This window comes from Triticum urartu, chromosome 7, assembly GCF_003073215.2.
Source record: "Triticum urartu cultivar G1812 chromosome 7, Tu2.1, whole genome shotgun sequence".
NCBI classification, from domain to species: domain Eukaryota; kingdom Viridiplantae; phylum Streptophyta; class Magnoliopsida; order Poales; family Poaceae; genus Triticum; species Triticum urartu.
The window spans coordinates 437,955,835-437,983,583 of record NC_053028.1 but is presented as its reverse complement, the minus strand read 5'-3'; the positions used below and the strand labels follow the sequence as shown (position 1 = coordinate 437,983,583).

At 47.8% G+C, this 27,749-nt stretch overlaps 2 protein-coding genes across 3 annotated transcripts; both read left to right on the top strand.

The window, feature by feature from the left end:
- Positions 1 to 4,177: 4,177 nt before the first annotated feature.
- On the top strand, positions 4,178 to 8,363 carry LOC125519895 (polycomb group protein FIE1). Its single transcript, XM_048684671.1, has 13 exons — positions 4,178 to 4,587; positions 5,094 to 5,159; positions 5,248 to 5,370; positions 5,771 to 5,851; positions 5,931 to 6,023; positions 6,424 to 6,499; positions 6,585 to 6,664; positions 6,756 to 6,827; positions 7,046 to 7,105; positions 7,260 to 7,356; positions 7,598 to 7,661; positions 7,774 to 7,833; positions 8,029 to 8,363. The coding sequence occupies exons 1-13, from the start codon at positions 4,399 to 4,401 to the stop codon at positions 8,102 to 8,104; spliced, it is 1,137 nt and encodes a 378-aa protein (XP_048540628.1). The 5' UTR covers positions 4,178 to 4,398; the 3' UTR covers positions 8,105 to 8,363.
- Positions 8,364 to 8,810: 447 nt separating this feature from the next.
- On the top strand, positions 8,811 to 27,268 carry LOC125519896. Of its 2 annotated transcripts, none has more exons than XM_048684674.1 (6): positions 8,811 to 9,285; positions 10,452 to 10,540; positions 10,639 to 10,919; positions 11,300 to 11,363; positions 11,818 to 11,908; positions 12,005 to 13,738. In XM_048684674.1, exons 1-6 carry the CDS (start codon positions 9,243 to 9,245, stop codon positions 12,088 to 12,090), a joined length of 654 nt encoding a protein of 217 aa, XP_048540631.1. In that variant the 5' UTR covers positions 8,811 to 9,242; the 3' UTR covers positions 12,091 to 13,738. The 2 variants fall into 2 exon arrangements, with proteins under 2 accessions (XP_048540631.1, XP_048540630.1); XM_048684673.1 differs by lacking the exon at positions 12,005 to 13,738 and adding an exon at positions 26,945 to 27,268 and having other exon boundaries at positions 8,819 to 9,285.
- Positions 27,269 to 27,749: the final 481 nt, after the last annotated feature.

Here is a 27,749-nt window from a genome sequence, read left to right as displayed (position 1 = left end):
ACTTATACTTTGATAATTTAGTGAGGGATCATCTTATAATGCTACCGTCAATCAAAGTAAGATAAGATGCATAAAGGATATACATCACATGCAATCAATATAAGTGATATGATATGGCCATCATCATCTTGTGCTTGTGATCTCCATCTTCGAAGCACCGTCATGATCACCATCATCACCGGCGTGACACCTTGATCTCCATCGTAGCATCGTTCGTCTCGCCAATCTTATGCTTCTACGACTATCGCTACCGCTTAGTGATAAAGTAAAGCATTACAGGGCGATTGCATTGCATACAATAAAGCGACAACCATATGGCTCCTGCCAGTTGCCGATAACTCGGTTACAAAACATGATCATCTCATACAATAAAATTTAGCATCATGTCTTGACCATATCACATCACAACATACCCTGCAAAAACAAGTTAGACGTCCTCTACTTTGTTTGTTGCAAGTTTTACGTGGCTGCTACGGGCTTAAGCAAGAACCAATCTTAACTACGCATCAAAACCACAACGATAGTTTGTCAAGTTGGTGCTGTTTTAACCTTCGCAAGGACCGGGCGTAGTCACACTCGGTTCAACTAAAGTTGGAGAAACTGACACCCACCAGCCACCTGTGTGCAAAGCATGTCGGTAGAACCAGTCTCGCGTAAGCGTACGCGTAATGTCGGTCCGGGCCGCTTCATCCAACAATACCGCTAAACCAAAGTATGACATGCTGGTAAGCAGTATGACTTATATCGTCCACAACTCACTTGTGTTCTACTCGTGCATATAACATCAACACATAAAACCTAGGCTCGGATACCGATGTTGGGGAACGTAGTAATTTCAAAATTTTCCTACGCACACGCAAGATCATGGTAATGCATAGCAACGAGAGGGGAGAGTATTGTCTACGTACCCTCGTAGACCAATAGCGGAAGCGTTATGACAACGCGGTTGATGTAGTCGTACGTCTTCACGGCCCGACCGATCAAGCACCAAAACTACGGCACCTCCGAGTTCTAGCACACGTTCAGCTCGATGACGATCCCCGGACTCCGATCCAGCAAAGTGTCGGGGAAGAGTTCCGTCAGCACGACAGCGTGGTGACGATCTTGATGTTCTACCGTCGCAGGGCTTCGCCTAAGCACCGCTACAATATTATCGAGGATTATGGTGGAGGGGGCACCGCACACGGCTAAGAGAACGATCACGAAGATCAACTTGTGTGTCATGGGGTGCCCCCCTGCCCCCATATATAAAGGAGCAAGGGGGAGAGGTGGCCAAGGGGAGGAGGCGCGCCCAAGGGGGGGCAATCCTACTCCAAGTAGGATTCCCCCCTCTTTCCTAGTCCAAGTAGGAGAGGGGAAGGAAGGGAAGGAGAAGGAGAAGGAAGGAGAGGGAGGAAAAGGAGGAAAGGGGGGCCGGCCCCCTAGTCCAATTCGGTTTGGGCTAGGGGGGCCGTGCGCCCTGCCTCCTCTCTTCCACCACTTGGCCCATGAGGCCCATTGCTTCTTCCTCGTATTCCCGTGACTCCCCGGTACCCCTGAAAATATTCGAATCACTCGGAACCTTTCCGATGTCCGAATATAGTCGTCCAATATATCGATCTTCACGTCTCGACCATTTCGAGACTCCTCGTCATGTCCCCGATCTCATCCGGGACTCCGAACTCCTTTGGTACATCAAAACTCATAAACTCATAATATAACTGTCATTGAAACCTTAAGCGTGCGGACCCTACGGGTTCGAGAACAATGTATACATGACCGAGACACGTCTCCGATCAATAACCAATAGCGAACCTGGATGCTCATATTGGCTCCCACATATTCTACGAAGATCTTTATCGGTCAGACCGCATAACAACATACGTTGTTCCCTTTGTCATCGGTATGTTACTTGCCCGAGATTCGATCGTCGGTATCTCAATACCTAGTTCAATCTCGTTACCGGCAAGTCTCTTTACTCGTTCTGTAATACATCATCTCGCAACTAACTCATTAGTTGCATTGCTTGCAAGGCTTAAGTGATGTGCATTACCGAGAGGGCCCAGAGATACCTCTCCGATAATCGGAGTGACAAATCCTAATCTTGAAATATGCCAACCCAACATGTACCTTTGGAGACACCTGTAGAGCACCTTTATAATCACCCAGTTACGTTGTGACGTTTGGCAGCACACAAAGTGTTCCTCCGGCAAACGGGAGTTGCATAATCTCATAGTCATAGGAACATGTATAAGTCATGAAGAAAGCAATAGCAACATACTAAACGATCGAGTGCTAAGCTAATGGAATGGGTCATGTCAATCACATCATTCTCCTAATGATGTGATTCTGTTAATCAAATGACAACACATGTCTATGGTTAGGAAACATAACCATCTTCGATCAACGAGCTAGTCAAGTAGAGGCATACTAGTGACGTTTAGTTTGTCTATGTATTCACACATGTATTATGTTTCCGGTTAATACAATTCTAGTATGAATAATAAACATTTATCATGAAATAAGGAAATAAATAATAACTTTATTATTGCCTCTAGGGCATATCTCCTTCAAAATCAATTATATTAATAATAGTACATTGTATATTATATACATAAACTACAAATACAAAAAGTACTAAATAATTTCAATGTAGGGACTAGATGCACGCCAGAGTTTAACGAGTATTTTTGGAGATCTAGCTACTCGAATAATCCTTATGAAATTAGGGTAGTGCAATCAATGGGGGTTTAATCTAGTTTTTATTTATCGAAATGACCTTTATAGATGATGAAAAATCTATGGGTTCATTCCACGAACATTCTATAAGGTGTCAGGCCCAAGTAACGGGTAGGCCCGTGAAAACGACAGGCCCATGAACACATATTTTCATCATCTAGTTTTGAAACCCTAAATTTCAATTATATAAACTAGAACATACAATTCATTCCATCCGCCGCCGCCAACATCCTTCACTCCTGGTATCCATTAGCTTCCTCGTGTTCCTCTTCTCCAGTTGTCTAGTTGTTATCGCACCTTAACACTTACCCGGTTTCATCGGACAATGACATCTCATTGCCTTATTCGATTTTGACCATCCTTTCTTTGTGGTTACAGCCGCACATGTGGATCCGAGACTCCCGTGAAGAAAAATCGACACTTTCTTCCATATCCGGCAAAGCATGTCAAACATATAGTACATGTTTAGTGTCATTGTCTAGACAACTATCTAGAAAACCCCACACAACTACACCTTAGGCATCTTACCAAGGCCCCTTACTCCAACTACTTGCTATGGCATGAGCACCCCGAACGATGAGACGCCGTTGATGGGGTCCAACGGCAAGATGCAGTATAAGTCGCGTCGCAAAAAGTACGTGGTACATGGGAAATATTGTTACTCCAAACCTTTTTTCTTACTAAATCAAAGTAAATTTTTTTTTAGATCTATGTTATATAGTTCCTTTGGTCCTCAATCGTTATGGTATGTGGTTTATTTGTCATTGATAACACAAATAGTTTTAGTTTATCAGGTTATTTTCAAAAAACATTTTTTTTACTTTAGTATGAGTGATTTTCTTCATAGTTTGATTACACGACTTTTAAAATGAAGTTGAATCAAAATCCAGGTATATCAACTTGTTGTACAACTGTTCTTGCATTGTGGTAGATTTCTTAGTTGCATGAATCTTAAAGTATTGCTTTAACCTTAAAAGTAGAAAATCAGGTAAAAAAAAATCTAGCAAATCCAGTAAAACAATGTCTTGGTTCAGTTCTACGAAAGAAAAAAATTTGGATGTAAATCCAATGATAACATATCATCATCATCAGCAGCATCATCATCATCATCATCATCATCATCATCATCATTTTTTGCGAATGGATTTAAATCCCGTTGCAGAGGGCAATAGCCCCATCTCAGTTACCAACTCCAGTTGTAACCAGCATATATTATTAAATGTTTGCTATTGATATACTCGTGTCCCTATTTGCAATTTGAAAACCCATAACCAGCCATATCCCAACAACCCAATTACTGTACTACATTAAAGGTTTGCCAAAAAAGTGAAAGATGTAAATCCAAGTGTAAACTGCAGGTGCCCGATTAATTGCTTTCATTGATTCTTTTCTAATTTGATTTCCGTAAGAAGAAAATGTAAATCTGATTTCCACGCGGTGCTTAAACCCCAAATCTCTCAACTCTGAAGCGCGACAACGCCTGAGGTCGTCACGCGCCGGAGGTCACAGCGCCGCCCCATCACACCCGCAGAAGCCGAAGCCCGCGCCGCCACCGCCTTTGCAGACGCCGCCGCTGCCTCCAAGGCGTGGGCCGAGAGGAAGGGTAGGGGGAGGGGGAAGAGGAAGGCGGCGGCGGAGGAGGAGAAGCAGGCGCCAGAGCCCCAACCTCTCCCGGCGCGCATGGCGAGGCTGGGCCCGGGGCAGGGGTTAGGGTGCGAGGCGGCGGTGGGGTCGCTGGCGCCCAGCCGGAGCCGGGAGTACAAGCTCTGCAGCAAGCACACCGAGGGCAAGCGCCCGCTCTACGCCATCGGCTTCAACTTCATCGACGCCCGCTACTACGACGTCTTCGCCACCGTCGGCGGCAATCGTGTAAGCCTTCTGTGGTTGCCCGCCCGCTCGATCTTTGCCCTGTCTTTAGATTTGGGAATGTTCTTAATTGTGAGTGGTTGAGTGGGAGAGCTGGGGTTCCGGTGCGCGGGGCTCCATAGGAGGATCCGACCTTCGTGGAGGGATTCCGAGAGTCCCAAATTTTCCACAAAATGGAGAGGGCGACCGCTGGCCAAATCTCACCGTCGAGGCGAAGGGGTGAAGGAACCTCCCAAATAAGGTCGATGGAGCTGCAAGTTTGGCTTTTGGTTCGGAAAATTTGGACCTTCCATTGGGAAACAGGGTGCTGTTTGTCACAAGTTTTGATATATTGTATCTGATAACAACTTGCATATTCGATGGAACTTTCGATCAATATCACAGTGGAGGGAATTGTTGAGAATCTGGTCTTAGTTTTCTTTTCCATAGGCATCCGATCGTAGTTTGATTCGATTAATTGTTACTTCTGGTTTGCTCCTGTCCACAAGTTGACTCTGCTGATCTTGCAGGTGACGACGTACCGTGGCCTCCCCGACGGTAACTTGGCTGTTCTGCAAGCATACATTGATGCGGACGTAAGCTCCATTACAGTCTCTAGAATCTTCAGTTTCTTATATTAGTTGTACTTTATCTGAGGCTGACGAGGTCTGCATCTTATCTCAGGATGCTCAGTCATTCTACACTCTGAGCTGGGCTTGTGACCTTGACGGCACACCACTGCTAGTGGCAGCAGGAAGCAATGCGGTCATTCGGGTCATCAACTGTGCCACCGAGAAGTTGTTTAAGGTATAATAGTAGTGCCAGAGTTTTCTACTTTCTTATTGTGGCCAACATGGATGAAGTTTCACTTGCATCAATCTACTATTCAGCTGCTTATTTGATGTCCTTTCTGAAAACAGTTACTTATTTGATAATTGTTGGTTTCTCTGTATTGTCCATTCGAGATGATGATTTGGACTTTTAGGAAAAGTTGTGTTTCTGCTATACAGTAGTTTATTTTTCTCCAAAAGAGATTGTAGATGTCAAATACTTTAGTACGTCTACCGTGGTGAAAACATTTACAACCTAGCAGATCTATTCTTCTGAGGTAGTCATGAAATTGGGCGTATATATTACGATTCAATATCCTAAACTAATGACTACGAACGTGGAGTAAGTTTCTTATTTCGTCTTACAAATCATGCAGAGTTTTCTTGGCCATGGTGATTCAATAAATGAGATAAGAACTCAACCATTGAAGCCTTCGCTCTTCATTTCTGCAAGCAAGGTTGGCAGATAACCTGGTGTGATGCTGGATATACCTATGCCTTTTACCTTTCTGATGCAGTTTATATGGCCTTATATAGGACGAGTCTGTTAGGCTATGGAATGTCCATACAGGTATCTGCATCTTGATTTTTGCTGGAGGAGGAGGTCACCGTAATGAAGTATTGAGTGTTGTAAGTTACACCTACCTCCTAGTGACATTGTTTTATATTGCCACTCACTTCACTGCCCAAAGATATGTTTGGATTGTGGCCAAAAGCTACCCTGCCAATATTTTGTTCATAATCAAAAACGTGGTCTTTGTTAGGATCATGGCCAATTTTCTGGCATGCCAATGCTCGTTTGGCCACCCTAGTTCAGTTTTCTTACCAATGTTGGCCAAATCATGGGCTAGCAAAATCATCACCAAAATTATAGCTAGCCAAATATGGGCTAAATCCGAACACACTCTAAATATAGCTGTCTGCCAGCTACTGGCATTATTGAGTGGATCATTTTAGTTAGTATCACTGAAAAATAAAACATGTTATCTCGGCACTAACTGTCCTTTCATTAATACTTCCGTTATATCAGGACTTCCACCCTTCTGATATCTACCGAATTGCCAGTTGTGGCATGGATAATACTGTTAAAATCTGGTCAATGAAAGGTTAGCGAACCATTTCATCAATCTTGCTTCCTATTTACATTTTATTACTGCTGATCACTGACATGGTTTGTTAATGTTGTCATAGAATTTTGGCCATACGTGGAGAAATCCTTTACATGGACTGACCTTCCATCAAAATTTCCAACGAAATTTGTTCAATTTCCGGTATGTTAAGTATCTCTCATCTTTGAACCTGTTATTATGCAAACTTTTAATATTGACCCTCTCAGCATCGTGCTGATATATCCCCTTTCAGCTCATGACTTCCGTGGTTCATTCTAACTATGTTGACTGTACTAGGTGGCTTGGTGACTTCATCCTGTCGAAGGTAAATTGCTCATTTTTGTAGGAGAGACGAATTAGTGTGAACACAATGTTAGAATGCTTACTGGTGCAAAATTTCAGACTATACCTGAAACCTGTAATATCATACTTTACAGTCTTTTTTATATATCAAAGATTAGTGTTGCCACCTGTTTTTCAATGCTGATATAATTATTTCCTGAAGGATGAGAACATCTGATCTGCTTCGCCTTGAACTTGCAGAGTGTTGACAATGAAATTGTTCTGTGGGAGCCAAAAATAAAAGAGCAGGGTCCCGGCGAGGTGATGCAGTTTTACTTTTAAAGAACTATAGGGCTTAACACATTATACTTTTGTACTGATACAAACTAGTTCTGGTTGTGCTCCTTTGTTTCTAAAAATGATGCCGGCCATACTATGTGCCTTCCTCTGAAGTGATTCTTCATTCCATATGCAGGGTAGCATTGATGTTCTTCAGAAGTACCCTGTGCCTGATTGTGACATTTGGTTTATCAAATTCTCATGTGATTTTCACTTCAATCAATTAGCAATAGGTAACACTTTATATTGAAATTATTATCTATCTGCGGACATATTTCTGTATTGTACTTATGTGATTGTCAACAAGTTTCTGAGGATGGCCGTACTTATACACGTGAAAAAACTGATATTTGTAGAAAACATGCTCGTGGCTAATCGTTTGCTCGTAAACGAACTCATCTACATGCACCTGATCAGGGTTAGATGAAATTCAAAAAGTATAACTCTTGTGGTTAATCGTTTGCTTGTAAACAGGCAACCGCGAAGGCAAAATCTATGTGTGGGAAGTGCAGGCGAGCCCTCCTGTGCTAATTACCCGGTAAGTTTAACCGAGCAAGTTCAGCTATTCCCAATTTCTCCTCCTCTGAATGTGGTGGTGGTGCTAGCTACTAACTTGTATGTTCCTGCATGTACACACTGATAATTTCCAGGCTGAGTAGTCCACAATGCAAAATGCCAATAAGGCAGACTGCAGTGTCGTTTGATGGAAGGTACATCACCATATTCCGTTCGCCACCTCTGATCCAGTAGTACCTCTCTAGCACTTATTTTTCCTGTACTTTTATGGATATAGCTTCTCATGTGTGCTATGTGCATCCATTATAGTTTTTCTTCTTTCAAGTCTGCTTTTGGTATTGGTGCATAAGAATTGCATGTCACTCTTCTTCTTTTCTTCCATTCTTCAGCACGATCCTTGCCTGCGGCGAGGATGGCAGCATATACCGCTGGGACGAAGTGGAACATCAAGCTGCAAAAAATTGAAGCAACTGAAAACCACCATGCCGTGCGGCCCCATGGCAATGCCAGCCAGTTTGAGCTTGTCCTGGGTAGTTGTTGTGTTGCTTACTTAGTGGGTTGTACCAATTACTTAGTCCAGAAGTTGGGGTGAATGAGCTTATAATGTTGTAAGCTAGGATGTTGTTGATTCGATGATTTGCCGGATGTTTCTGTTTATTACATTGGCTGTATCATGTACCGAATGTGGGAGTTAAACTTAAATCCTCGTTCGCATTCTCATTGAGTTGGCGACCTGCCTGAATTTGGTGGCCTAACACATACCAGAAGGAAACACTTTGTTGGGTGAAGAAGAACCTCGTCATAATCCTGACGCTTGAATGGCCTAAATTTCTCCGTGGCGGTGCCGTCTTTGTGGTCTGGCCTGTTTGGAACGTGTGAGTTTTACAGGGGCTCTGCCGAAATTTGCCATTTCTGCATCAATCGTGGGAGATTCATTCATTCATGGTTTTCTTTTCAAATGTTTCCTCAACCTGAAGTCTCTCTAGGCTCTAGCTATGAGCTTCGTGGCTGGGCGAAGGCAAAGAGGAGGATATGATAGGAAAGGTGGCCGTTTGGCGCCAAAATGTGCCGCGGTCGGGTGGTCTTGATCGCGGGCCGAGAAGGAAATCGTCCTCTTCCTCGCAGCCATTGGCGACCAAGTCACATGATATCTCTGAATAAAAAGTGTTTTTTTGACGGTTTTTCTGAATAAAAAGTTGAACCCGAAGGAATTTGGCTTGTGGGAACGCCCGGTCGATAGATTCTTGTAAAAATCTCTCACGCTGGTTTCTTTCCTTCCCACCAAAAACGATCCGATTGACAAAAGGAAACAGCACCCTCCAGACCCTCGTTGTTTCATCGTCGTCTCGCTAGGTTTCTCACACCCCGAGTTCTCATCCTCGCCGCCGCCGATTCTCGCTGCCAAGATCCGCTAACTAGCCTCCTCGGCGCTCCCTTCGCCTTCTTCCCCGCACCACCCTCCACCCTGCCGCCGCTCCGTCCTCCCGCCGGCGTCACCTCTCTGTCCTTCCCCCGGCGCGGCGGGCGCGCGGCATCCCTCGCTGCCGTGCCTCCCCTGCATCTCGGTCGCTGCCTCGGTGAACTGCACGTGGGAACGAGAGGAATGACGGGTCACGGGGCCACGACGCGTTACCTCACCGCCGCTGGTAATTTTGCATCTTCGCTTACTGATGAATATATTGTTGCTGTGAAATACTAGTAATTTTTCAGTTGCATGCTACTTGATAGCTGTGCGTGCGTTTAGATGTTTAGCTCCAAGCAAACCTTGCCGGCTCAACTTATTCACCATGAATTTCCTTTTATCTTGATGATGTAAGCACGAATTCTTACGGTTGCAAGCCAAGTGTATCATTGGGCAAAATGCCCACATTCTTTTCGAGACATGAATGCTGCCGGCACTACTCCTTCATAGCCTTTTGATTTTGTTTTCACTATATCCAATTCCTCGATGTTCGTGCTTGGTAGGTTTACGGTGTTGGTTACCATAATTTGTGGAAATCAGTATCAAAAGGTGTCATTCTGCCGAATATTAAAATTATTCATGGGTACTTACCTTACTGGAAAAATGATGTACTGCTGGACAACTCTACAAGTATGCAGCTGTTCCTTTTCTCAACGTTCTTTTATCTTCATAACTCATCACCAAGGATCACTGGACATATGTTAATTGAATTAATCAACTACACTGGGTTATGTGTTGTCCCTCTTCGTCAGAGAGGTGTTTTTCTGTTTCTTATTTCGATGATATGCAGAAGTATTTAACCCTGCATTTTTTTACCCATAACTTGGTTGTGCTAATTAATACGAAGCTACATGAAACTTATATCTGGATTCGATTTGGACTTTCTGTACATAGCCGAGTTCAGATTCATTGTGAGCTAAACGGTAATACTTTTAATCATCAGTAACTTGATAAATTTTGACCTAAAAACACATATTCACGTAGTTATCTAACTAATTATTTTACATTTATATAACCTTACAAGTTGGATACACACATTTCTTGTGGCACCATCGGCCAACTGGGATAACAAACTAACCAGTGCATGAAAATCTGAAGAGGCACAAGGAAAGTGAGTCACCTATGAGATATGCACAACAGCCCAAGCCTGAGGCAGAAAAGTATTAGGAATTTAGGATTCATTCATTGTCTTCCTTTTGCTGGTTTTTAGCGAAGGTGTATTCACGTGAGCCGATCGAATACCTTCCTTTTCTTGCCTTCAACTGTCTGATGCATATTGCTTATGTTTTTTCAGTCATCAATTTACCTTTCCCCACAAAAACAAATGGACCTTTGCCATTTCTTTTGCAGATAATGGTGATGAGCTCAACAGCAGCATCGTTGTTGGTAAATACCATCGGCACTTACAGTCTACTCCACCTACAAAGAGCTATGGGAAGGTGCACGCTTCAGTGTCCTCAGTCCTAATTTTCTATGTTACTATACTTTTGTGGTGACTATTTACAAATGTTTTGACAACTTTCCTGGTTATACATAGGGCGCTGCAGCAGCATTCGCTAAAGAGCTAGGCTATTTTAACACAGGCAAACATGTTTCCCAAATGAAAGATCGGAAAAGAGCAACAAATCCCATGAATCATGAACCAAAAAGGCGTACAGTTTTTCAAAATATTTCTGAGAAACATTTAGATATGGATGATAGCAAGTTAGATTTGAAGTTCTGTACAGAAAGTCGACAGAAAAAAAACTTTGTTGAGCCAAAGGACTTGTCCCATAAACTACAGACAGAAGATCTTACTTTTGGGAGTTCGGCCAAGAGGTAATCACTCCTGTTTGCTGACCCAGGTCATCTGTTGTTTACCTTTAGAAGTTCTATGAACTATGTTATCTCTCTTCTCTAGCATTTCGTAGGTTTTGCTTACGCATCTGAGACTTTTCACTTTGTTGTACGACATTTACGCCTTGTTATGTTATTTTGATTGTGCGCAAATCCATTTATTGATTATTTCTCCTTCTATTGCCACTCTGTCAGCTACACTAATTTGCATTCCATCTATAAATAATATGAATATAAACTTGAACTGCAGCGATGGCAGTGGTAAACGTGTTTGAAACCACTATTGCTTGTGCCGTGCTTCCGGTCTCCCATTGTTACCCCACATAACATTATGTTTCTCTGATAAATTTACTGATGTGCAGATGGTACCATTCCAAGAATCGGACCTACCAATATGGGAGGTTAAATACAGGAAACGAGAATAAGGTGAATACGCTGACAACTCTTTCGCGCCTTTCTTTGATAGTTCTGTGGTATTGTTTTTTCCATTCACTCCTTGTGAAATGAAATCTGTTATTTGTACTAAAATTCATATCCGCATCTAGCATTATACTTATTATGGTGTAACATTATTGGTACAAATGCAAAAGTTGTTTGTATTATTTTATCGAGCACTATGTTTTCTGAATATATTTTTCTTAGCATAAACAACAGAGAAGCCCTATACTTTGAACAATAAATGTTTTGGGTTAAAACCTCTATCTGCCAAATACAAATAATGGTCATGCAATCATATAAGGTGTTTAGATTTTATTTACCAAGAAGATCGTCATTGCTGTGTATGTACTTCATCATTTATTTCATTGATATTAGCTGCAAATGTTAGACATGAATTAAGATTTCTACATATGTATTCCGATGATGTTTTTATCATTTTCAGGAATTGGTTTTCTTCAGTGACGAAGATACAAAACCCGCTAAATCTGTTGATGTCAAGGTGGCTAATAAACGGCAAATTGGTAACACAATAGGTAATGATGTTCTTGCCTACTAACATTTCATCACTAAATGTTAAAATAGCGACCAATTATAAAATGTAGTGGAAATTTGCATTGTTGGATCGATAGGTATTACGAGCGGCTCTGGCGAAATTGAGGGCGGGGGGGGGGGGGGGGGGTTCACTAGCAATGAAGAGTTTGTAAAATGTGTCTAAGCGATGGTAACATCAGTAATGCTAGAGAATGGGCGGATTAGTGCATGTACAAAGGTGGCATATGGATATAGATGCCCCACGACAAAAAGTAGTTTGAGGCATCTATATTAATTTTCTCCCCCCCCCCTCCCTCCCCCCCAATGCAAGCTACTACTAGTGGGCTTCATCAAAGAATAGAAAGTGATTCTCACTACACATGTATCCATACTCACTACTTCAACTTTTTCTACTTTATGCACCTGACCACATTTTTTATCTTCAAGCACTCGCCTCCTGCAGAGGATCCCGCTTCCCCATCCCAATCTACTTTTCCTGTCATCCAATCCTACATGGCATGTGAGGCATCACCCCGAGGCTATGCATTGGCCATGGCCTTAAGAGAATGAAAGTGGACGGAAAGGAAATGTAGGGAAAAAGATGATGTTTTGTCTTGCAAGAGGAGGACGATTAAGAGCATCTCTAGCGGATCCTGCAAACCGGACGTCCAGCAAAATAAACGTCGGTTTGCGGGACGGAGGGGGTTTGCCCGGCCCGAATAAATCCCCCAATTTTGGCCGTCCCGGAAACTTTTTGTGGGATCCCGAATCCACGAGCTCATTTCGTTCATATCTACGGGATTTCAATCAATTTTGCCAGCTCCTCTTTCCTTTTGCGTGAACGCATTTCCGCCCGCTTCCGTTCGCATCTCCACTCCCCGTCGCCGCCGCCGCCACCGCACATCCCCGTCTGGTCTTGCTGCCTCGGCTGCCTCACGCCACCCGAAAGCTTCGCCACCCTGCTCCACATCCATTCCACCAAGTTTCGGCAAGGGGGGGAGGGGGGGGTGCCCATTTGTGTCCAGGGCTCGTGGCCACCGTTGGCGCCATGGATCCCATCCCGGAGCTTGGCGCACGACCTTGTAGCTGGTGGATCCGGTTGGTCGCCAGTGAGCCTCGGAATCGATGGGGCTCGCCTGCGCGCGTAGGAGGAAGGCGGCGGCGCGGCTTTGCATCAGTCGGCGGGGAGAAGAAAGGGCGGCGTAGCGCGGCTTTGCTTCGGCCGGCTTCGGGCGAGGTATGTCCAACACTCGCGGGGTTGTGCTCGATTTGGCTCGGAGTAGGTTCGGGTGAAATTCATGGGGTTTCATGTGCATTTTATAGATGGATTGGAGTTCGTCCTCATTGTCTTCATCCGATGATTCGAACAATTTGGTGTTGTAATAATTATTCAAATTTGAACATTTGTTGTGATGAAAATGATTGCTGTATTGTGAATTGCTTTTCGGACCATTTATATTTATATTATGATTCCATTCGGTTTTCTTTGTTGAAGTCTCTGATTTACGAAGCTATGAAAATTGTGCGGTACCGCAAGCCCTCCGATGCGGAACATATCACGTAAACGCGTCCCGCAAACATTTGCGGGTTGGTTTACGCGGTCTGTTCCGCCGAAGGGTCGCGGTACCGTAAATAAGTTTTGCTAGGGATAGAGTTGTTATTGCTCATTATAGTGACGACCCTCCCCAATAACCCGACCCTCGCCGCCGACGCTGCCTTCCTCGCCCTTGAGCGGTGTCTGTCGTCACGATGTCTTTATTGGTAGTGTGCTTCCTGATGAAGCTATGTACCTAGGGTAGGGTCATGGACCTGTCCTAACTGCCCTACCCAGGGACATCTCTAAAAAAAATCACCTTTCAATCGACTTGAAGGTGTTCCACTCGATAGACTCAAAGACACTCGACCAAGAAGCAATCACGCGACCAAGATCCAACCACTCGACGGCCAGGAGATCTAAAGTCACTCCGCATGCTAACGGTCGGTCATTAAATAGCTTTTATGGTCATCATAGGACTTTATTACCAGCGTTACCAGTAACGCCCCGCCTTAATGTACATTGAACCCTTTGTAACGTGGGCTGGCCGGGGTCCTGGCGCACTCTATATAAGCCACCCCCTCCTCCGAGACAAGGGTTCGCACCTCTATAACTCATACTCACATAATCCAGTCGACCGCCTCCGGGCTCCGAGACGTAGGGCTATTACTTCCTCCGAGAAGGGCCTGAACTCGTAAACCTTGCGTGCTTACAACTTCTCCATAGCTAAGATCTTGCCTCTCCATACTTACCCCCCTACACTACTGTCAGATTTAGAACCACGACAGTTGGCGCCCACCGTGGGGCAGGTGCTTTAGCGTTTGTTGGAGGAGTTGCGACCTTTTCCGACTCGAATCATCATGGTTTTCGGCGGAGTTTCGGTGGAGGGCCGCGAGATCCGTCTCGGCGCGCTCACGTTCATCGTCGACGACTTTGCTTGGCTCCAGGAGGCTTCGCTTGATGTGGACCCACTCCCTGCTCGCGGTGCAACGCACTTTAGCGCGTGCGTCCGCGGCGTTCTCCCGCGGCAACCGTCGACCCCCTACCGGTCGGCTCCTGTGTTGTCCTCCCTCCCCATTTCCCGCCGGCGCAAGCGCTCCGGTCGGTCGAGACTTCAGCGGTGGGTGAGGCACGCGGTGGCATGTCAGTCGGCCACCCCTCAAGTCGCGGTGATCGAGCCCGATGAATCCCTCTACGGCCTGTTCGACCTGTCGACTGGCTCCGCAGAGACCGCATCCGAGTGCGACAGCAGCGATCCGGCGACGGAGGTTCTGATGGTCGATGGACCGCCCAGTCCTCCCGGTTTTCCCCGCACCGACGGAGGCGCGGGTGGAGGCGACCCGTCGCGTCTTCATGAGGAGTATCTTCCCGAGCCTCTCACGTCGCTGCAGAGAGAAGAACTTCGCCGCCGGAACGTGGATGCACTACACACTCCTATCGTTGGAGAAACCCTCGAGGCTCGCGCCTTGGAGGACGCGCGCCTGGCAAACTTGGCCAAGCGCACTCGACTGGAGAACCTCCAGCGAGCACTCGGCGAGCGTGCGCGACAACGGGTTCCCGAATCCAGTCGACGTCAGCTCTTCCCGCCCCGCAGGTATATCGAACTCCGATTCAGAATTTAGCAGCTGCGGAGTCGATTTAGCCTTCCCAGTCGGAGGCCGACAAAGGCTTGCTGCAGATCAGAGCGTTACTCCGGGCAGCAGGAGATCAGAATTCCGCTGTTTCTCAGTCGCGGAACAGGATTCACAGTAGATCCGTTGCCGCGGACACAGTCCAGTCGGCTCACAGCCCGAGATCGCCCCCGAGGCGTGAGGGACGTGGAGACCGGCGTGACCAATATGGGAACCATGAGCAGTATGATCACCGAGTCGATCGTGACGGTCGACGTCGAGTGCCCACGCCTCCCCCGAGGAGCGGGTCGTATGTGCCTCGCCAGCAGGATGACAGACGCCCTCATAGTGGTGGGCGAAGGATTCCAGTCGACCCCAGAGGGCCAGGCTTTGACGCAAGATCCATTCTCGTCCAAGGTCTGGTCGACAGGAACAGGGCTCACCGAGAAAGTCATGACAGAGATGCACCTACCAGCAGCAGAGTACATGTTTCGGGGCCAGAGTGCTTTACTAGAGCCATCAGGGCCGCTGTGATTCCTCCCAACTTCAGGTTGGCGACGGGAGTCAGTAAGTTCACTGGCGAGTCCAAGCCCGATACTTGGCTTGAGGACTACCGAGTGGCCGTCCAGATTGGCGGCGACAATGATGAAGTGGCCATGAAGCACCTGCCTCTCATGTTGGAGGGCTCGGCCAGAGCGTGGCTGATCCAGTTAGCACCTAGCAGCATTTACACTTGGGAAGATCTCTCCCGAGTGTTCGTCACCACATTTGAAGGCACATGCAAGCGACCGGCAGGACTGACGGAACTCCGGTCTTGCGTGCAGAAGCCGAATGAAACTTTGAGGGATTACATCCAGAGGTGGATCACGTTACACCACTCGGTGGAGAATGTGCCTGACCACCAAGCAGTTTGTGCCTTCAAGGAAGGCGTCAAGTACAGAGAACTGAATTTGAAATTCGGTCGAACCGGGGATATGTCCCTGAATCGGATGATGGAGATTGCCACCAAGTACGCTAATGGCGAAGATGAGGATTGACTCAGGAGTGGCAAGCTCAAGTCAGTCACCCAAGAAACCGGAGGCAATTCCAATCGGAAACAGAAACGGAAAGCCGAGCCAGCGGCTCCCGGGGAAGCCTTGGCTTTAACCCAAGGAAAGTTTAAAGGGAAACCTAAAGGGCCTTGGAACCCCAAAAAGGTTAAAGACCAGGACGGAAATGATGTGTTGGACTTGCCATGTCTCGTCCACACAAACAAAGATGAAGAGGGTAATTTCATTTACCCAAAACATACCACTCGACAGTGTCGACTCTTAATCCAGCAGTTCCAGGGCAAGCAACCCAAAGGTAAGGAAAATGAGTCGGACAAGGTCGAGGACAAAGAGGACAGTGACGACGGATACCCGCAATTCCATCCCTGATGATTTTTGCTGATGTTGAGAGCAAAAGTCGACTGAAAGTCATCAACCGAGAGGTGAATATGGTTGCTCCGGCGACACCAAGTTATTTGAAATGGTCCCAACTGCCATCACGTTCGACCAGTCCGATCACCCAACGCATATTGCCACCCCTGGGAGGCAAGCTCTGGTGGTCGACCCAGTGGTTGAAGGCACTCGACTGACCAAAGTCTTGATGGATGGTGGCAGTGGTTTGAACATATTGTATTCAGAAACGTTGAAAGGGATGGGCATTCCGATGTCCAGACTCGGTGCTAGCAACATGAGTTTCCATGGAGTCATTCCTGGGAAGAAGGCTGAATCACTCGGCCAGATTGCTCTTAATGTGGTTTTCGGTGATTCCAAGAATTACCGCAAAGAGAAGTTGACATTTGAAGTTATAGACTTTCAGAGTGCCTACCACGCTATTTTGGGCAGGCCGGCTTATACACGTTTCATGGCCCGACCATGTTATGTGTATCTCAAATTGAAGATGCCTGGCCCCAAAGGTGTGATCACTATTACGGGCAATAGGAAGAAAACGGAAGAATGTTTTCAGAAAGGTTCAAAGATCGCCGATGCTCAGATGGCAGTGGTGGAGTTGCAGGAATACTAGAAGACTGCAGACCCGAGTGATTTGTTGCGAGCCAAGAAGCCCGCTACAGAGTCAGCTTTTCAGTCGACTGGCGATACGAAGACAGCTCACATCCACCCGATTGACCCCAGCGCTGCTCCAACTCATATCTCGACAACACTCGACTCCAAATAGGAAGAAGCGCTCATCCAGTTCCTCCGTGAGAACTGGGACATTTTCGCATGGAAGCCCTCTGACATGCCGGGTGTTCCCAGGGGCCTGGCTGAGCACCGCCTAAGAGTCGACTCAAAAGTAAAACCTATCAAGGAACATCTCTGACGGTCCGTCGTCCAGAAGAGGAAGGCCATTGGCGAAGAGGTGGCTCGGCTCTTAGCGGCGGAGTTCATCCGAGAAATCTACCACTCCGAGTGGCTCGCCAATGTTGTCATGGTCCCCAAGAAGGACAAGTCATTTCGCATGTGCATTGACTTTAAACATATCAATCGGGCCTGCCCGAAAGATCATTTTCCTCTCCCCCGCATCGACCAGATAGTCGACTCGACTGCGGGATGTGAGCGACTGTCTTTTTTAGACGCCTATTCCGGGTACCATCAGATCCGTCTGTATGGGCCTGACGAGATCAAAACAACTTTCATCACTTCATTCGGGTGCTTTTGTTATGTTACCATGCCATTCGGCCTCAAGAATGCCGGAGCCACATTCATGAGGATGATTCAGAAGTTTTTGCTCACCCAAATCAGTCGGAATGTGGAGGCGTACATGGACGATATTGTGGTCAAGTCACGGAAGGGTTCCTGCCTGCTGACTGACCTTGCTGAAACCTTTGCCAACCTCAGAAGGTTTGATATCAAGCTTAATCCATCAAAATACACATTCGAGGTTCCTGGCGGAAAGTTACTCAGTTTTCTCGTTTCCGAATGGGGAATCGACGCCAATCCAGAAAAAGTCGGTACTATACTCTGAATGAAAAGTCCTGTGCGAGTGCACGATGTTCAGAAGCTTACTGGTTGCTTGGCCGCCCTAAGTCGATTCATATCTCGTCTCGGTGAAAAGGCATTGCCTCTTTACCGATTGATGAAGAAGTCTGACAAGTTCGAGTGGACTCCTGAAGCTGACGCAGCGTTCGTAGAGCTCAAAGCTCTGCTCTCCACCCAGCCGGTGCTTGCTGCCCCAATCAGCAAGGAGCCTTTGCTGCTTTACATTGCAGCCACAGGACAGGTCGTCAGTACGGTATTTACGGTCGAGCGGGAAGAAGAAGGGAAAACCTTCAAAGTTCAGCGCCCAGTGTATTATATTTCTGAAGTCTTGACCCCATCGAAGCAAAGATATCCTCATTATCAGAAGCTCGTATATGGGATTTATATGACCACAAAGAAAGTTGCCCACTACTTCTCTGATCATTCCATTACAGTCGTCAGCGACGCTCCGTTGTCAGAGATCTTGCATAACAGGGACGCAACTGGTCGAGTGGAAAAATGGGCGATTGAACTCCTTCCTCTAGATATCAAGTTTGAGGCAAAGAAAGCTATCAAGTCCCAGGCAATCGCGGATTTCGTCGCCGAGTGGATTGAACAGTAACTGCCGACTCAGGTTCACTCGGAGCATTGGACCATGTTCTTTGACGGTTCCAAGATGCTAAATGGTTCCGGCGCCGGAGTGGTGTTGGTCTCCCCCAGAGGAGATAAACTCAGATATGTTCTTCAAATCCACTTTGATTCCTCTAACAACGAGGCAGAATACGAAGCACTTTTATATGGGTTGCGCATGGCCATTTCACTCGGCGTCCGTCGCCTCATGGTCTATGGCGACTCAGATTTGGTGGTCAATCAAGTGATGAAGGAATGGGACGTCAGAAGTCCAGCCATGACTGGTTATTGCAATGCAGTGAGAAAGCTGGAGAAGAAATTCGAGGGGTTAGAGCTTCATCACATACCCCGACTGAAAAATCAAGCAGCTGATGATCTGGCAAAAATAGGTTCCAAAAGAGAAGCCATTCCCAGCAATGTGTTTTTGGAACGCATCCACACACCATCAGTCCAGGAGGATCGCTTCACTAAAGAGGCCCTGCAACCAAAAAGCGCCATAGATCCGACTGAAGTTGAAGTTCCAGCTGTGGTCGACCTGATCATGGAAGTCTTGGTTATCACTCCCTTCTGGACAGAACCGTACATCGCGTACATCCTAAGGAAAGAACTCCTAGAAGACGAAGAAGAGGCTCGACAGATCGTCCGTTGATCCAAGGCCTTTACAGTCATAAAGGGACAATTATATAGAGAAAGCGCGACTGGGGTCGGCCAGAAGTGTATTACACCAGAAGAAGGTCAGATGATCCTTAACGATATCCACTCGGGGACCTGTGGTCATCATGCGTCCTCTCGGACCATTGTGGCTAAAGCATACCGAGCGGGGTTCTACTGGCCAAGAGCCAATGAGATGGCAAAAGAGATAGTCGACAAATGTGAAGGATGTCAGTATTACTCCAACATGCCGCACAAGCCCGCGTCAGCCCTGAAAACCATTCCACTCGTCTGGCCTTTCGCTGTTTGGGGGCTGGACATGGTTGGACCACTGAGAACAGGCAGGAGCGGCTTCACTCATTTGCTGGTAGCAGTCGACAAGTTCACCAAATGGATTGAAGCCAAGCCTATCAAGAATCTTGATGCTTGCACCGCTATCAGTTTCATCAGAGAGTTGATATTTAGATATGGAGTTCCACACAACATCATCACCGACAACGTGTCAAACTTCGATTCCGACAAATTCAGGGCCTTTTGCGCCTCTCAGGGTACTCGGGTCGACTATGCTTCGGTCGCTCACCCTCAGTCGAATGGGCAAGCAGAAAGGGCAAACGGGCTAATTCTCAAAGGACTGAAACCCCGATTGATGCGCGATCTCAAGCACGCAACAGGTGCATGGGTCGACGAGCTTCCATCAGTCCTTTGGGGATTGAGGACAACCCCGAATCGATCGACCGGAAGAACCCCATTCTTTCTGGTCTATGGAGCCGAGGCAATCTTACCGAGTGACCTGCTTCACAACGCTTCCAGAGTCGAGCTCTACTCAGAAGATGAAGCAGAACAAGCCCGGCAGGACGCAGTCGACCTCCTAGAAGAAGAAAGAGAAATGGCCTTGATTCGATCGACCATCTATCAGCAAGACTTGCGTCGATTCCATGCCAGAAACGTGAAGAGCCGAGCCTTCTAAGAAGGAGACTTAGTCCTCCGAGTGGATCAGCAGAAACCACACAAACTCGCTCCTACTTGGGAAGGCCTCTTCATAGTCACCAGAGTCCTCCACAATGAAGCATACCACCTCTACAATGTCGGTCGCCAGATTGATGAGCCACGAGCCTGGAATGCGGAGCTACTCCGCCCCTTTTATACTTAAATTCTCACTCGGATGAGATGTAATAAGAAAAACTCCTGTAGTTTATTTATCAAAGACAAGAGCGTTACAATTTTCCCAGTGATTATTATTTTTGTTTGCGTAAGAAATCCCCCAGTGGGTGGCTTAGCTGCGAATCCGCTTCGCCTAAATTTGTAAAAACAGTTTCCTACCGAGTGGCGAGCCAGCCTCCCACTCGGGGGCTTAGCTGCGAATCCGTTTCGCCTAAGTTTGAAAAAATCCTACCGAGTGGAGAGCAATCCTCCCACTCGAGGGCTTAGCTGCAGTCCAGAACTCGCCTAAATTTGAAAAAATTCTACCGAGTGGAGAGCAATCCTCCCACTCAGAGGCTTAACTGCAGTCCCGTACTCGCCTAAGTTCTCTCACTTAGAGAATTAGCTGCAGTTCGGCACTCGCCTAAGTTTGAAAAAATCTTACCGAGTGGAGAGCAATCCTCCCACTCGTGGGCTTAGCTGCAGTCCAGTACTCGCCTAAGTTGACTTAGCTGCAGTCCGGCACTCGCCTAAGTTTGAAAAAATCCTACCGAGTGGAGAGCAATCCTCCCACTCGGGGGCTTAGATGCAGTCCAGTACTCGCCTAAGTTCTCTCACTTAGAGACTTAGCTGCAGTCCGGCACTCGCCTAAGTTTGAAAAATCCTACCGAGTGGAGAGCAATCCTCCCACTCGGGGGCTTAGCTGCAGTCCAGTTCTCTCACTTAGAGACTTAGCTGCAGTCCGGCACTCGCTTAAGTTTGAAAAAATCCTATCGAGTGGAGAGCAATCCTCCCACTCGGGGGCTTAGCTGCAGTCCAGTACTCGCCTAAGTTCTCTCACTTAGAGACTTAGCTGCAGTCCGGCACTCGCCTAAGTTTGAAAAAATCCTACCGAGTGGAGAGCAATCCTCCCACTCGGGGGCTTAGCTGCAGTCCAGAACTCGCCTAAATACGAAACACATCTCATTCCTCAAGGATGACAAGGGGCAGGTCGACCGCCACCTTCTCCTGGGGAGCTTCACCACAAATACAATGCGCGATTCATCCCGCTCTACAGTAACGAAGTGCGGGTCGACTGCCACCTTCTCCTGGAGAGCTTCGCCACAAATACAACGCGCGATTCATCCCGCTCTACAGTAACGAAGTGCGGGTCGACTGCCACCTTTTCCTGGAGAGCTTCGCCACAAATACAATGTGCGCTCCGTCCCACTCTGCAGTAACAGGGTGTGGGTCGACCGCCGCCTTCCCCTGGGGAGCTTCGCCACAAATACAAGACATGGGTCGACTGCCTCCCTCTCCTTCGGAGCTGCGCTGCGAATGCAAAAGTTGTCTCGAATGAAGAATGGGTTCACTTAGCAGGAGATTCATAAAGATATTCAACGGTAAACCAAGTTCAGGTAAATTCCAAAGATTCCAGATCACAGATCGAAGTACTCGGGCATGCAGCCCGAAAAACTTTAACGGTTACAAAAACCACTCGGCATTCCGAGGCAAATTTAAGGTGGGACATAAGAGTTTGTTCACTCCGCGGGAGGAGGGCTGGCAGGCTCGACGAACTCATCCAGGTCGACGCCGTCGGCTATCCGAGTGGCTGCAGCGATGAAAGTCTCCATAAAGGTTCGGAAGTCATGCTTCTGGGTGTTGGCGACCTTGATTGCTGCCAGTTTGTCCTGTCGCACCTCCTTGCAATGGACACGAACCAAAGACAGAGCCACGTCAGCGCCACAGCGAGCAGCAGACTTCTTCCACTCCTGCACTCGGTCGGGGATTTCATTTAGTCGAGTCATCAGGGACTCAATATCATTGTGGAGCACAGCCTTTGGCCAAAGTGTCGGGTCAATCCGCGACATGACGACCTTCAGTCGAGCCAAGTAGTCCACGACACTGTCGATGCGAGATTCCAGACGGAGCAGATTCATGGCAGTTTCATCTTTCACGGGAGAGTTGATTGGATCCAAACCTGGTTCGATCCGCCCAGTCTCCTCTTCAAAATTCTGGCAAAACTCAGCATTCACGATCCAAGGATAAGTCAATTTTCGTACACTGAGTCGACACAAAAAAAATCAGTCAGAACAGAATGTGCACTTCAAGCTTGATGAACAATTTCTTGGCAAGACTTCTCAGATAGCTCTCTAGATCATCCCTCCTGCGAGCAATGCCTTCCATTTTCTCGCCCTGGACGAGATTCGCCTTCTTCCAGCGCGAGCACTCCTTGTTGGAGTCATTCAGAGCGGTCTTCAGCCTGGTATTCTCTTCTTCCAACTGGCCGACCGAAGCCAGCTTCTGTTCGGCCAGGGCGGTCTTGTCGTCAGCCTCCTTACGAGCAGCGGCCAAATCCTGATCCTTCTTCGCCAGAGCTTCTCTCAGTTTTTCTGCAAAGAAATGATGATTGATTCAGAAATAGCAGAAGGGTACTCAAGCCTAAAACTGACCGGTCGACAAACTCGTCCTACCTGCGGCGCCGTCTCTGACCTTTTGTAGCTCTGTCCTGGCCAGCTCCAAGTCAAGGTTCAGTTGAATCTGCTGCTTCTCCAAGTCAGCAAAGCGAGCTCCAAGATCACAAGATTTCTGAAATCAAAGGGGAGAAGTTATTTTTACAGCAAAAAACAACAAAGGCAATAAATACTAAGACTACGGTCGACTGCTTGCAGTCCATCATAGTTTCGGGGACTACACCTAGTGGGTGCACTTAGCGTGCCCCCACCGGTTCTGATCCCACTCAACTGGCCCGCCGAAGTCGAGTCTAAAAAAGGGGCAGAAAGAGAGAAAGTAGAACTCAGACTACAGTCGACTGCCAGCAGTCCACCGTAGTCTCGGGGACTACACCCAGGGGGTGCACTTAGCGTGCGCACCGGTTCTGATCCCACCCGACCGGCCCGCCGAAGTCAAGTGGAAGAGACAAACTACCAGTTTGGTTTATACATTCGGCAAAATACAAAGACTACAGTCGACTGCCAACAGTCCACCGTAGTCTCGGGGACTACACCTAGTGGGTGCACTCAGCGTGCCCCCACTAGTCCAAAAATTCAATCGACGCACCCAGTGGGTGTACAGATGCAAAGGTTTTCAGAAAGAATCTTCAGGTAGCATATCCTAACAGAAAAAGCGGCGACCAACTAATCTGAACGTTGCTTTGGAGAGCCGAGTTGGCATCATAGGCGACTTGGCTGGCGTCTCGCACCATCTTCATCTTCTCCATCATAACGCCCGCTTGGCGTATGGCTTCCCTAGCAGCATTCACCTCGTCCTCTAGGCCATGATGGGTCGCAAAAACTGAAGGTGGGTCGACAGAGGCCCGAGCAATCGGCGAAGAAGGCAAGGCACTCGACAGTGGCTCGGCGAAGGTAACAGAACCCTGATTGACGTCGCCAGTGTCCTGAACGACTGGTTCCGCCCTCGGCGTCGACTGTAGCGCCTCGCTTACAGGAGCTCGCCTATTCTTCCTCGTCAAAGGCCTCTCGGGCTCTTCATCATCATCAGGGAGATCAATAATGTTGGGAGCTGTGCAAAGTTCGATTGCCAAAATCACGTCACCCAATGATGCACATTGCAGTTGAATCGACCGAATAAAGATAGTATGGCAGAAATCATACCCGGATTAGAAGTGACCGCATCCTCCATCACCTCATCATCATCCCTGTAAGCTGAGGTCCCGGAAGTGGCAGCGCTGACAATTCCAAAGTTCGTCCAGTTAAAACAAGAAAAACAAACAACGCGGAGTGTCGAGTGAATACAAAGAGAGACACTCACGCGGAGGCGGCGGGGATATCAATCTTGAGCTTCGGCAACGCCTTCCGAGTCCTCGGCTCTGCAACTTTGGGGTGCTTGGGCGCCTTCTCAGTCGGGGTTGGTGAAGAGATCCGAGGACGCTTCGAAGATTGACCAGCCTGAGCAGTTGCCTTGTCGCGGGCACTCGGCCATTCTTGGTCAAGTTTGGATCGCCTCTCCCTGCGAGGGGGCGACTCGACTTCTTCTCCATCACTTGAGTCGTCGCTTCATCCATCCCCTTCACCATCGGAAGTCCACTCGCCACTTTCGCCGCCACTCGCCTCGCCTTCCAGAACTTGCTCTTGCTCTCCGTTGGGAATTGAATACATTTCAATAATGGCCTGAAAGAAAGCAAGGAGAGCAAAGTCAGTCGACGCAATATAGGCAGCTGCGCGAGTGAATTCAGATTACAAGCAAAAATTCGGAATCAGACCTGCTCTGGTGCATGAGACTGGTCGAATGGAGGAATTCTCCTGGCTCCCCTAGGATTGTCCTTGTTCCCGGTAATGCCCGACAGCCACTTCTCCAGTGTGTCGTCGTCGACCTCCTCCGGATGGATCTGAGTGGAGTCTTCAAGACCCGAATACATCCACATCGGATGGTCTCGAGCTTGAAGAGGCTGGATGCGCCGCTGAAGGAAGACCTCCAAGAGATCCATACCAGTGACCCCGTCACGAATAAGCTGGACCACTCGATCGACCAACACCTTCACGTGCGCCTTCTCCTCCGGGAGCACCTTCAAAGGGGAGGGTTTCTCCACTCGGTCCATGTTAAAGGGAGGGAGGCCAGTCGATTGCCCTGGCATCGACTGGTCTTTACAGTAAAACCAGGTCGACTGCCATCCGCGAACTGAGTCAGGAAGAATCATGGCTGGAAAGGAGCTTTTCCCTCTCGTCTGGATGCCAAGGCCCCCACACATCTGGATCACTTGGGTCCTCTCGTCACTCGGATTAGCCTTTTTCACTGTCTGGGAGCGACAAGTGAAAATATGCTTGAAAAGACCCCAGTGAGGCCGGCAACCCAGGAAATTCTCACACAAAGAAATGAAAGCGGCGAGATAAACGATTGAGTTGGGGGTAAAATGGTGGAGTTGTGCCCCAAAGAAGTTCAGAAACCCTCGAAAGAAAGGGTGAGGAGGCAAGGAAAATCCACGGTCGACGTGGGTGGCAAGAAGAACACGCTCACCCTTCCGAGGTTGCGGCTCAGATTCCTTCCCCGAAAGCCGTGCCGAGTCATAGGGGATCAGCCCCCCTTCGGCCAGGTCGTCAAGGTCTTCTTGGGTGATCCTCGAGTGGATCCAGTCGCCCTGGATCCAGCCCTTCGGCAGGCCGGTCCGCGAAGAAGATCCGCCCCGGCTGGTCGCCTTCCCCTTCGACCTCGCCGTCGCCTTCTTTGCCCGCTCCAGAGCCGCCGTCTTCTCCTTCCCCATTGCCGCCGGCGAGACGCATACGGAGCGGTGATACTGGGGCGAGAACGAGCGCAGCGGAGGGACGTGGAGAGGAGAAGGGGAAATGAGAACGCACTGTTCGGGAGACTCCGGTCCAACGCCTTATATGAGGCCGCTTCCGAGTGGCTGACGGGTAGGCCCAGGTGACTCTGTCAAATCTCGTAACGACTGCGCGCGATACGTGGCGAAAAAGGCGGCGCGGGGATCGAGGCGGCTCCGCTCTATCCCATCCGATTACTGTGGCCTCCCCCGTCCCGCGCGCTTCCCAAAATTCGGATCCCACGAAATCTGCGGGCAGCAAACAACTCGTCAGACCAAAGATCTCCTCCGCACCGTCACTCGGAGCCTTACAAGTAAAGAAATTCACTCAATGAAGAATTAAGAATGGATCAAGGCGACTGAAAAGGAAGTTGCTGTCATCACCCAGGTTCGTTGATCCGAAACAAGATATGCTCACGGCATGAAAAACGAGTCGGAGAAGTTCTCAACTCCTTCTCCACTCAAACCTTGATCCATTCGGGGGCTAATGATGAAGCTATGTACCTAGGGTAGGGTCATGGACCTGTCCTAACTGCCCTACCCAAGGACATCTCTAGAAGAAATCACCTTTCAATCGACTTGAAGGTGTTCCACTCGACAGACTCGAAGACACTCGACCAAGAAGCAATCACTCGACCAAGATCCAACCACTCGACGGCCAGGAGACCTAAAGTCACTCCGCACGCTAACGGTCGGTCATTAAATAGCTTTTATGGTCATCATAGGACTTTATTACCAGCGTTACCAGTAACGCCCCGCCTTAATGTACACTGAACCCTTTGTAACGTGGGCTGGCCGGGGTCCTGGCGCACTCTATATAAGCCACCCCCTCCTCCGAGACAAGTGTTCGCACCTTTGTAACTCATACTCACATAATCCAGTCGACCGCCTCCGGGCTCCGAGACGTAGGGCTATTACTTCCTCCGAGAAGGGCCTGAACTCGTAAACCTTGCGTGCTTACAACTTCTCCATAGCTAAGATCTTGCCTCTCCATACTTACCCCCCTACACTACTGTCAGACTTAGAACCACGACACTTCCTATGCTGTCTGTGTGTTTGTTAGAGAAAACAAGAGTCAAACATTTTAAAATGATAATGTGGTGGTGGAGTGTCTTCTTCTGAACCATAAAAGATATACATCTGATTTTCTACAAACTATGTCTTTTTTCTTCTTCTTTTGTACCTTGTATATTTTTCATTAGCATAAATTTATCAATGTTGTATATTGATGCCAGGGATGTCACAACAGACGATTCTAAGCAGGGGCAAGGAGAAGGTGACTATAAAGAAAGAACAAGGAGAAGGTGGCCTCGAAAAAGAAGAAGCTAGAGAACACCGAGCTTTGTCACCAAATTTACATAACATAGAGGAAGGTGAAGAAGCAAGACTCTAAGGTGTTATACTTGGTTAATTTTTGCATAAGCAACGTCTAGCTAGGCGCTAACTTAAAACCCATTTTACATCGCTGCATACGGCACTGCCAAACAGGTCGCTGTATTATCAATATTCTAAAATAGTTTTTTTTGAAATGAAAGGTAGATTTCATTCTACCTTATATATTTCAAAACAGGCCGTAGCCCGGAGACCGTAGGTCCATTACATGAAGCTTATATTCTGCACCAAGGTGCATAGGCTATAAGCTGCCTATCGAACGGAAAAGGGGAGGAGGAGGAGCACAAAGAAGTGGAAGAGCAGGCACATCAGCAACATCAGCAGCCTAAACTACATTATGCCTATAAATTATGCAACCAAAGCAAGACAACTTGTTTGTGATCCGGGCTCCTTGCCCGATGACTCCAGAGCTTCAGAAGATTTGAAGCGTACAACCGTGCATACGTTGGAGACCAGGAAGTGCCGTTGAACACCCTATCATTCTGGGCGTGCCAAAGAGTGACAGCAGCAACAGCGACAAGAACATGCCAGGCAGCAAATGAAGGCCAGTGTTCCTGCGACAGGCGCATAAACTCCAGGAGATCCACAGAGCGCGAAGCAGAGCTCTCCAAACCGAACCTGTCCCAGAGAGCAGCGGCGAGAGAGCAT

Bases quoted from the DNA above. Each gene is read 5' to 3' on its own strand.
- LOC125519896 (XM_048684673.1), top strand. From the start codon at position 9,243: ATGACGGGTCACGGGGCCACGACGCGTTACCTCACCGCCGCTG. The intron at 9,286-10,451 runs GTAATTTTGCAT...TTTCTTTTGCAG, and splicing joins GCGTTACCTCACCGCCGCTG to ATAATGGTGATGAGCTCAAC. The intron at 10,920-11,299 runs GTAATCACTCCT...ACTGATGTGCAG, and splicing joins TTTGGGAGTTCGGCCAAGAG to ATGGTACCATTCCAAGAATC.
- LOC125519895 (XM_048684671.1), top strand. From the start codon at position 4,399: ATGGCGAGGCTGGGCCCGGGGCAGGGGTTAGGGTGCGAGGCGGCGGTG. The intron at 7,106-7,259 runs GTGATGCAGTTT...TTCCATATGCAG, and splicing joins AAGAGCAGGGTCCCGGCGAG to GGTAGCATTGATGTTCTTCA. The intron at 7,834-8,028 runs GTACATCACCAT...TCCATTCTTCAG, and splicing joins GCAGTGTCGTTTGATGGAAG to CACGATCCTTGCCTGCGGCG.